Here is a 10,841-nt window from a genome sequence, read left to right as displayed (position 1 = left end):
GGGGTTGTCATGGGGATGAAAGCTCCATGCTTGAATGAGATCATGGGTGGAGCATGCCTGGCACACAGTAGGTATTCAAAAGGTGCTTCCTGTTCCCGGTAAGCTGTGATGAACACCAAAGGGATGTCATCGGGCACCCGCCTCCCTTTTGGCATCAGAGAAGAGGTAGGGTTGGTACAAGGTGTACCCAAGTTCACCTCCCCTTCCTCCCCTGTGTGACCCAGAAGGAGGGTGGTGTTTGATCATCCAGTCCCAATATCCGGATCTCCCATTAAGGCTCAGACAGCAGGAGCTTTCCATAATTTTTTTATATAAAACAAAATGGCCCCAGCCAAGAGGCAGGAAGAAAAGATTTGAAACATGAGTATGTACATCGATGGTGGAAGGCACAGCGGGGTCCATCCGGGGTGAGGAGTGGGGGGGGGGGGGCAGCAGGTTACACAGGTCTCAGCCGAAGCCACGGGGGCAGAAATAAAGTGCGTAGGTCCTGGGGCCCCCCACGGCCCAGAAGCAGCAGCCAACAGCCCTCCTCTTCCCGCCTCTGGCAGGGTTCAGTTGAGCGTGACACGGAGGTAGGAGGTGGGCACGTAACCTTCATCTCCCTGTTTCCGCCTGACCCGGGTCCAGCCATCGCCTTTGTCCTCTTCCATGAGACTAAGGTCTTCGCCCTCCGCCATGGAGATGGTACCCTCGCTGGACCCTGTGACATGGGGTGGTGGTGGGCTCAGGTCTGCTTTAGGCGAATCTAGCCATAAAGACGGCCCCCCAAGCCACTGATGTGCCACGTGGGCTGTCCTTACCTTCAAAGTGGTAGATGGCCACACAGTGACCTATGGGGGATGCAGGTTCCTCCTCAAAATCCTCATCGAACTCTGTGTAGATGGGAGCATCCTGACCCTCCTCTGAGGGGGGTTCTTCAGAGCTGGTTGGAGAGGGCAAAACAGGTGAGGACAGCCCTCCTCCGCCCCGGCCCCTGGGCAGACTCAGACTCGCCTCCCTGCTCACCTCTCCTTGTTACGCTGTGATCCGCTGTTGCTGCTGCTGCTGCTGCTGTCTGGGGGGGCGTTGGCTGGGGGGTCTGGAGGCCGAGCATGCCGGCCCAGAGTGTCCCCCCGGTTGCTTAGGACCCGGCTCTCAGCTTCCGCCAGCCAAGTCTGAGAGGAGGGGACCACACGGTCAGTTCCAGGGCAGGGCTCCAGGGTCAGCCCGCTCTGGGCCCGGGAGGTTTCCTGAGATCACCCATGCACACCCAAGGCTGTGATGAGAAACAGCTGGAGTCCCCCCACAACACCTCCCTGTCCCCCCTACCCCCCCCCCCGGGGAAGTGACTCAGCCAGGCCCGCTGGCCCCCACCCCTCCCCAGGGTCTTCCCTGACCTCATACTTCTGCACTTCCAACTTCAGTCGCTCAATGTTGTTCAGGGTTTCTGTGATCCGGGGTTCCAAGCTGGCTGGGTCCCCCATCTGGGGTGTCTTCTCATATACATCCTTCATTTTCTTCAGGGCTTCCCTGGGACAAAGCAGACAGAGGAGAAAGAATCCCATGTGATTTAACAAGCCAAAAAACATGGGCTTGGCTCCCAGGAGCTCAGCCAGGGCTTTCTAGCCTGGCTTCCAATCCCACTGTGGGCCATTTCTGAGTTGTGTGAGTTTGAGTTAAGTTACTGAAACTTTGTCTCAGGATGCTTGCCTTAAAAAATGAGAATATATCTGTATATCTCGTGGGAGCTGTTGTAAAGATTAGAACAGTGCCTTTAGTTATTCAGATGTATCTTGAGTGACTACTGTGTGCCAAGAACCCATTCTAGGCATTAGAGACACCGTACTAGCAGGTCAATCGTGATCCTACCTCTGCTCAAAAGTTCTTAGGAAAACAGGAATCCTAATGATGCAAGAAAGATGTTTGGAATAGTGCCTGGCACACAATAACCTTCTGTAGATGCTAGGCGTTATTGCCACTCGTCCCTAGGCCGGATCTTCTCCGTGTCTACATAGACAGATAGGAACAGCTACAAGCACAGACCTTTGGAGTACGTCAAACCTGGGTTCAGTTTCTTTCCAGTCCTAACACCTCATGCATAGTACAGATGAGAAAACGGAGGTCTGGAAACAGCTAGAATTCAAAGCCAGTCTGTCTCAACTCTAGAGCACTCATCCATAACTCACACCCCATGAAAACTCAGGAACTCTAGAGTTCTGAATAGAACTTTACATCCATAAAAGCTGTTTTGTACAAGAGGTTCTGTGAAAATGGCAAGATATAATTTGGCTGCCTGTCTGCAAGTGGCAACCGTCATTCTTATTATGTAAGAGGACTGGGAAGAGAATCTTGTTGCTTGGAAAGAGTGAGTAAAAGATTGTCTTTTTTTTAATCTGGCAGGGTTTTTTTTTTTTATTGTTAGTGTTTTGAGTTATTAAATGAATAACCATATGCTTTTTTTTTTCCCCCTTTGAGCTGATTAACATACTGAATCAGACTGGTAGATTTTTAGATATTGAACCATCTTTGCATGACAGCGATAACCTCCAACTTATCATGTTTTTTTTGGTTTGTTTGTTTTGGTCTTTTATTCTTATTTTTTTCTTATGGTAAAATATACATAATATAAAATTTCCCATTTGAGCTATTTTTAAGTGTACAGTTCCATGGCATTAAACTAATTTGTGTTGTGCAATCACTAGTACCCACGTGATATATTATTTTTTAATACACCATTGGACTTGCTTGGCTAGGATTTTGCATCTAAGATCATAAGTAAAGGAAAGTAAACCCATCATTTGACTTTCTTGAAGTCTTGCTAGCTCAATTTTGGAATCAAGATTCCACCTGCCTCCTAAACAGGCTAGCAGCTCTCACTCTTTTTTCTGTTTGCTGGAATGACTTGTGTAAGATGGGACATAACTATTTCTCCTAAGTGGGGTAGGAATCACCTATAAATCCATCACGGCCTGGGGCTTACTGGGGAGATCTTCGAGGACCATTTCAACATAATTCATTTGTAATTTTTGCTTTGTTCCTGACCTGCCCACCACCTCTCCTTACCTCTGGTCGACTTCCTTCTGTAGTTCACGGTTCCGTTCTTCCAGCTGCTGCTGAAGCCGCTTTCTCTGCTGCTCTGGGGGCAAGTGGCTGAAATCCTCAGTCACCACTGTCTGCAAGGTGGAAGAGGACTGAGTTTGGGATCACAGAGTCTGAGCTTCCAGGCTCTAAGACACTCCTAAGACACTCCAAGTCCACCTTCCTTCCCACCCAAGGTTCTTGGGGGGCAAGGCCATGCACAGAGCAAAGCAGGTCCGGGTGGGGCAATGGGAGGAGGGGGCCCAGCCAGCGGCAGGAAGCGAGCCCAGGGTCCCGCCACCCGGCGGCTGGGCAGGCTGGGGCCGCCCCCTCCTCCCCCCCAGAGGCCTCACTTACCCCACGGCTGCCTCGAAGGCTGCGGAAGGATGCTAGCCGGGGTTTGACCGACTTACTGATCTCACTCAGTATGGCCAAGGGGTCGAGGCCGGAGCGGGGGGACGGGGGTCCATTAGGTAATGCTGATGGCAGGGGGCCCCCCAGGGGGGAGAGGGGTGGGGGGCGTGGCTACCGGCGGGGGCCAGGAAGGGCACAGGTCAGGAAGTGGGGGAAGATGTAGTGAACAAGGACGGATGAACGGACGAATGGTGGACGCAATAAAGAAAAAGGACAAAAAAACCAAATGGAGAAAAGACAAAAAAAAAAAAAAAAAAGTAAGAAAACCACAACTCAAGATGCACAATCACACACAGAAAATACATGCAAAGAGCAACACAAAAATCTGGGTGGTGGCAGGAGTGCATTAGATTGTGAGCCAGAAGTCCAGACCCCTCCCTCCCCACGGATCTCCCACGTCCCTTGCATCCTATACCTGGTACTTAGAACAGGGGGCTTGGGGGCGCAGGGAGGCCCATGTTTCTGCTCCCCCCTGGCTTTCTGGGCTCACAGTCTAGAAGGTGGAGGGAGAGGCATGCAGGAGTCAAGGTCTCAGACAAATATGGGGCCATCAAGGTCAAGGACAAGCTCAGAGAAGAGTCAAAGGCATGAAATACCAGAAGGGTCACAGCTGGGGTTTAAGCTGGGGGATTTCATCTATAAACTGAAAAGAGGTATCAAAGTATATGTCACGAGGGATCAAAAGTATAAAACAGGAGTCAAAGGTATAAACAAAGTGGGGAGGAGAGTAGTTCAAAGGTATAAGCCAGGGGTGTTCAGGTATGTGACTGACGTTGAAAGCCAAAAATCCCAGGAAAAAACAGCCTGAGGTTGGGGGGCCCAGAGACCCATCGGAGGATTGGAGAGACTCAGGGCAGGCCCTGGGACTGGTGACCCAAGCCCTCACCCAGCCCCAAATCCCACAGGCAGGCCTTCGCCCAGCATCCTGAGAAGCAGCAGACAGACGCCACAGGCCCCCCTCCTCGCCACCCGCCCCTCAGCCTCGGGGGACTCCCAGGCCAATCGCCCGGCCGCCTTCCTTCCCTCCAGCCCGGGCCAGCAGCCAAGAGGAAAATTCCTGCCCGGGACTCAGCGTTCCGGCAGCTGGGGCTGACTCAGTGGGGGCCCCTGCTGTCCCCACTCACGTTCATCCCCTCCACCCCAAGGGCCCCGGCTCCCACCTTGTTCTTCTTGCCGAAGGGCCAGCGCTTAGCACGGCTGCGGCCCGGGCCTCGGAGTTCGGGCCGCCCATCTGAGGGGGTGCCCAGGCTGCTATCTGAGGGCGCTCGGTTCATGGGCTGGCTGAAGTCTTCAAATTCCACGTCGCCCGGGCGGGCGAAGCCAGATTTGTGCAGTTCAATGAGGACCTGGGAGTCCTGTGGGAGTGGGTGGGAGAGGGCAGTCAGGGGCAAGACTGGGTGTCCAGCCTTCCGGCTCCTCCTCCTTCTGCCCACCAAGCGGTCCACTTGCCCGGGACCAGGCACCTACATTCTTGGCATCCACAGCGTCTGCAGCTACCTTCATGCCCTCCAAACACTTGGCAATGATGGGCACCACCTGCAGCTCAGCCTCTGACAGGAGCCCGTACCCAGCCCCCAGGTGGGTGGCCCGGCGCTCATCCATGTCCTGAAGCTTCTATAGGGACAGGGGCGGGGGAGTTCTCAGGGGTGCTGGTGGGGGTGCGGTGGCAGAGTGATTCACTCCACAAGCATGATGGAGAGCCACTCTGGCCCCCAGCCCCAGCCCCAAGCCCAGGCTGGCGGGGAAAACACAGAGATTTCTGGGTCAATGTCATACAGGGCCATTTCAGGGGGGACTTTGAGGACCTCCCCTTCTTGCCCAGGGAGGCTTCTTAAAGGAGGTGAAAATGGAGTCAGGGATTGGAAGAAAAAGCAGACCCCGCACAGATACTGCCAGTCCCAGGCTTGGGACAGAAGCTGAAACAGAAGTGGGGAAATTCAAGACCTTTGAAGAGGGGTTGTTAGAGCTGAGGTCTGAAAGAGAGGACAGGAGTTTCAAAAGAAAAGAAAGACCCCTCTGGCAAAAAGAACAGCTTGAGTAAAAGTAGAGCTCACCGTGATTATTTGTTTCTAATTTCCTTTCAATTCAGAGATTAGGGCATTATAGCTGGGGTTTTTAACAAATGTGTAGGAGTTCGTTAACTGTGTGTCGTCAGGCTGGAGGTTTGAAGCACTCACATCAAATATCTGGGGCATCTGGGAAAAGTAGAAGTGAGCCTGGTCTCGGTTGAACCGCTGCAGTTGGGCTGCGTACTCATTTTTGCTTTCTTCTGCCATGTGACTCCGAAGGTGGGCTTGCTGCTTGGCCTGAGGAATATGGAGGCGGGGGTCACTGCCAGGTCTTGGCCCTGCCCAACCCTGACCCCCAAGCCTGTCTCAGACCACACCAGCACCTTCTCCACATCAGCCTTGGTGGCGTTGATATCCTGGTCCAGCCGCTCGGCGGTCTGGGCTGCCTTCTCGGCCTCCCGGCAGTCCCGCTCAAACTTCCGCTTACTCTGTGTTGGGGACAGAACCAGCATGAAGGAGCCGCCAACCAAGGTTTCAGGGACTGGCGGGACATCACCCAGCAAGTGGGGGTGGGGGCAACAGGCAGGCTGGAAACCCACAGGGGAGGAGGGGTCTGGGCCAGACAAAGAGGGTATCTCAGTGGATCAGCAACCCTCAGCCCGCTCCTCAGGACCAGAGCCACCCTTCTCCACACCCACAAACTCACATTCTCCAGCTGTTTGAAGCCACCTTCCAGCTGCTGCTGGGCCCGACGGCCTTCTTGGAAGTGCTGTGGAAAGAGGACAGATAAGGTTCACCCCAGTTGCAGGGGCCCTCGGGAAGTCCCAGGGAGGGGATCACCCACCATCTTTCTCTCCTGCTTCATCTCCTGTGAGTACTTGGCCAGCTCGAGACACACACGGACACTGAGGTTCTCAGCCACCAGCTCCCGCTGACCAGCAAAATCATTCACCTCCTGGAGAATCTGCACGAAGGACTGTTGTTGGCTGAACCTTTGGGGTGGGGGGAGTGGAGGAGGCACGGGCTGAGGGTCAGGGTCCCTGGAGCCAGATGCCCCAGGATCCACCTCCATTTGAGAAAGGGTAAGCCCCAAGACATTGACCCCAGAAGCAATGATACATTCTGGTCCACACTCCTTATTGCCAACCTTTGAGTGAGACACAGAACTCAGAATTTTGGGGGTTTTAAAAAGCGAATAAGATGCTTATACCATCTTTTATGCATCACCCTAGTGGTGTCAGCGGCAGCATTTTGTAACCAAACACTCTAAGTATTTTTGCAGTGGGAAGTATTGACATTCACGCTCAGTAGGATAAAAAAGCAAGACTGTAACTGTAATTAATTAACATTAAGTCAGTTCGGGCCTCCAAACAAGTTACCAGAAAAACTTAATTTCTAGAGCTTTTTGAATGCTGGAACCGGGGACCTAGAATAAAGTGAAATGGGCTGGGCATTGTTGTAACACATCTTATGCTTCGCATGAGCCCCTACAAGGCCGTCATCATCATCATCATTCCTGATTCACAGGTGAGGAAAACAGAGGCACAAAAACTCCGTCACTTGCCCAGAGTCACTCATTGAGTAACTGCTGGAGCCTCTCCCATTTAATAGGGGAGGAAAATGGAGGCGGAGAGCTTGAGTAAACTGGATAAAGCAGTCCGGCTAGAAAGTAGTGGATTTAAAGCTCCAACCCAAGTAATACGGTTCCTGCATCCAAGCTCAGATCTCTAGGTGGACTTGAGGTGAGAGGTGGGGGACCGGTTTGGGTTTGGGTGGTCCAGCTTGAGGGAGAGGAAGTGGGTCCAACACCCTCTACCCTCCCAAATTTAGCCCTGCAGCCCCTTCATTCTTACTTGGATTCAGGGTCATCTTTTGTAGGTCTCTTGGGCAGATATTTTTTCACCAGGCTCCTACAGAGAGAGGCAGGAAGGCTGAGCCCCCAGCCCTCCAACCGCTCCCCCTAACCCAAGGGCGCGTCCACCCTAGGGTCTCACCGCAACTGCTTTGCATAAGCCTGCTCCACCTCGGTCCGCTCTTTCACGAACTTCACGTATCTGTCCAACAGGTCCAGTCCCCATTGCGTGTGCCGCTCAAGCACCTCAAACTGATCCTAGCGGGGGATTGAGAGGACTAGGGTCAAGATCCTGCGACCCCACAGCCCGCCGACCAGGCGCAGGGGAGCCTCAAGGCTCCGAGCTCCAAGAAGGAGTGGCTTCCCGGCCCCGCCCCGGAGCGGCGCGGGGGGAGGCAGGAAACCGGCGGGAACCCCCTCCCCTTCCCGGGAAGGACCAGGGAACAGGGGCGGGGCCCCAGCCGGACTACAGGGTCCCCTCTCCCGACGGCCAAGAGGGGTGTGGAATGGGGCAAGGCCACACCCCCTGCCTCAGCTCCCCTAATCCCCCCCAGATTCTGGAAAATCCGGCCGGCCCGGCGTGAGTCAGGGCCAGAGGGGCAGGGTTCCCCGAAGCTTGGGGGGCCCCAGAATGGCCAGAGGGCAGGCACCAGGTTCCCCCGGTCGCCATGCTTCCCTGGATCCCCTGAGGGGGCATTCAGATCCGCTCATTGACTCCACTGCACCTCCAAAAGAAATCCCAGAGTTGGGGTGGGGGGCGATCTAGTTACCCCGGGGCACCCGGGAACCCAGGAGTGTCACCGCCCCCCAGAAAGAGGAGGAATTAGAGGTCCCGGTTTGGATAGGTGAATTCCTGGGGCTTCCACAGCAGAGGTTAAAGGCGGCCTGGTGGCGGCCCCTCCCAGGGCCTGGGGCGGATGGCGGGAGGGGGCTGAGGCCGAGCCCCGCAGCCCCCTCCCCCCTACAGCGTCCCCAAGCCCCTAATTGTTGATTAGAGGCGACGAAAGGGAGGTCAGGACTTCCAGGTCCCACGTGGGTTTGAAAGTAGCCAGAGGGTCCCCTCCCCCGCCCCAGCCGGACAGGCGGACGGCGGGCAGGGACCCAGGGGCCGTAAGATAAGCCGCCGGCCCAGACCAGGGTGCTCAAAATAGGTGACCTCTCCCGGCCGCCCCGGCCTGATCCCAGGGCTTCTTCTGCCCTCCTCACTCTGAACCCCTTACCTCAGTTTCCCTACTCCACTCCTGCAAGGTCGCCCTCCGCTCCCAGGCGTCCCGAAACGCCCTGGGAAACTCCGAATGGGGGCGGAGAGCGGGGATTCCGGGGATCGGTGGAAGAGAAAGAGAAGAGCCCCCGCTAGGGTACTGCAGGGGCAAAGTGGGGGTCTAGACTCCAGGAAGAGAAAAACTTGGAGCCAGGCCAATAGGACTCACCCACAGTTCGGTGCCCCAATCCATGCTGCTCCCGCCGATGCAGACGTCGCCGCACCCGGTCCCCGCCGCCCGCCGCCCTCCGAGGGGAGACTCAGCCCAGGGCGGTGAGCCGGGCCCCGCCCCGCTCAGGCCCCGCCCACTCCAGTCTCAGTCACGCCCCATAGACTCTGCCACGCCCCCGCCCGCGCGGAGTCACTGCACAGCCCCCTGAAGGTGGGGCCCCCAAAGAGGCGGGGCTCAACGGACGCCCCGCCCCCTCTTAAAGAAACGTCGCCACCCGACGCCGCTGGACAGACTCCTTAAAGGACCCCCACCCATTTTCCAAATCCCCTGAAACCCTCTTGTCCTCCCCACCCCTGCTCCGCCCCGGACTGTTTTTCCTTTCCTCTTTCCTATCAACTATTCCTTAAAGTGCCAAGACAATAAAATCCCAACTCAAGAGGTCCTTCCCCCACCCCGTCGCAGGGAGAACCTGAGGTCACCCGGCTCTTGCGGGCCGGCCCGGCTCCAGACGTCTACGGTCGTCCCACTAATGGTCTGGTCCCTCCGGCCACAGGGCGGATGGGAGGACTTCGATCCTGCCCAGGACGCGCCTCCGCCAAGGCTGGGTCCATTAGTGCCCCCACCGCATCCTGCTTCCCTCCCTAAAGTCTGCTCTGGGAAACTGAGGACAGGCCGTCCTTGGGGCGCCGGGCCCAGGCCTTTCCCCGGCTTCCGTCCAGTTCGTGCTTGCACCTGCCCATTTTCCAGTTGCATCCATTAAGGCCAAATCAGGTTTAATTGTCTGCACCGACCCTGGGATTCCGACTCCGACCCCAACGACCCCCGCCCCTCCTCCCACACTCGAGCCCTGGTGTTTTGGAAGTCTGTCACCTCCCTCATAAAAGTCTGTTCACATCTTGTTAATCCCTTTGAGGCACTGGGATGAAAGGGGAGAGATCCCGGCAGCAACTGCCTTCATCTTCTCCCGCCTTTGGTGCTTCTCTTTGGCTACTGAGGTGACAGTTGCCCTGCTGGGGCTGGGGGTTCCGGGCCCCATGGGGACAAGTTAGGCACCGAGGCTCCGGTCTCCCAGTACAAAGACCGGGGAGCCCAGGAAGATAGCTCCAGGAGCCCACACTGGGACCGATGGCTCTGCGGGGACCTGGCCCCACCTGCTGGTGGCTTCTGAGTTAGAACACCTCAAATTGCAGAGTAGACTTGTGCTCCAGAGGTTGAAGGATCAGAATAGTCAGGAGCTCAGCCCGGGGTCTGGGATTCGGTAGTTCAGCCTGGGGGTAGGGTCTCAGATCTAACTGAAATTGGGATTTATCCCAGGAGGGGATCACAGTTAGGATGGAGTTTGACTGAGATCGGAGGCTTAGCAGAGGGGTCAGCCACCCAGTTGAAGGCCTGGGACTCAAACTAAGGTCCAGGGTCCAGTCCTAATCTGAGGTCAGGACTCAGTCCCAGTGGGAGCTCAGCCAGAGATTAAGGGTCAGTATAGGTTAAGGGTAGAAGGAGACGGGGGAGTCTGGGTTTCAGGCTCAGGTCGGGGTTCAGCTGCAGGTAGGGAGCTCAGTCTTGGGCCGGGGTTCAGCCTGAGTCAAGACCAGCCTGGGATCTGGGGGTGGGCCTCCTGCGCCTCACTCCAGAATAGGATTCATCTAAGGCTGGGGATTCAGCCTGAGATCACAGGTCATCCTAGGGTTAAGGTTTAGCTTGGGGGTAGGTTTTGGCCTCTCAGTGGATCAGGAAGATTAGGAGAACAGGACAGGCTTTAGCAAATGCGTGTGTTTACCAAAACCCTGAGCTTTGGCTGGGAGCCACATCCCCAGGGTAAGAAAGAGGAAGTCCGTCCTTAGGGATACTGGGAAATGTAGTTTATTAAATGCCCTATTGAGCTATCGGCTCCCACTGCATTCCGGGTACTGTAGTTCTGAACCAGTCTGTCAGTTACGAGTGGGTGGAGGAATTCCCCTCCGGGGACCGGATATTAGATCTACCACAATTGGTTGGATGGACTGTTTATCAGATTATATCCGGGACAATCTTTCTAATGATTGGTGACGGTGGAGGCGGGATTAAGCGAAATCCTCA

The 10,841-nt window shown here is 55.6% G+C and overlaps 1 protein-coding gene across 2 annotated transcripts; it reads right to left on the bottom strand.

The window, feature by feature from the left end:
* Positions 1–290: 290 nt before the first annotated feature.
* Positions 291–8,877, bottom strand: TRIP10 (thyroid hormone receptor interactor 10). Of its 2 annotated transcripts, XM_031437071.2 has the most exons (15): positions 8,763–8,877; positions 7,475–7,590; positions 7,334–7,390; positions 6,325–6,472; positions 6,187–6,249; positions 5,864–5,968; positions 5,649–5,777; positions 4,939–5,085; positions 4,632–4,826; positions 3,415–3,582; positions 3,043–3,152; positions 1,377–1,509; positions 1,006–1,154; positions 801–922; positions 291–700 (listed from the first exon to the last, which is right to left on the bottom strand). In XM_031437071.2, the coding sequence occupies exons 1-15, from the start codon at positions 8,784–8,786 to the stop codon at positions 552–554; spliced, it is 1,815 nt and encodes a 604-aa protein (XP_031292931.1). In that variant the 5' UTR covers positions 8,787–8,877; the 3' UTR covers positions 291–551. The 2 variants fall into 2 exon arrangements, with proteins under 2 accessions (XP_031292931.1, XP_010996572.1); XM_010998270.3 differs by lacking the exon at positions 3,415–3,582.
* Between the last annotated feature and the right edge of the window lie 1,964 nt (positions 8,878–10,841).

This window comes from Camelus dromedarius, chromosome 27 (assembly GCF_036321535.1).
Source record: "Camelus dromedarius isolate mCamDro1 chromosome 27, mCamDro1.pat, whole genome shotgun sequence".
NCBI classification, from domain to species: Eukaryota; Metazoa; Chordata; class Mammalia; order Artiodactyla; family Camelidae; genus Camelus; species Camelus dromedarius.
The sequence above is the reverse complement of the archived record's forward strand: the minus strand, read 5'-3'. Positions and strand labels throughout refer to the sequence as shown.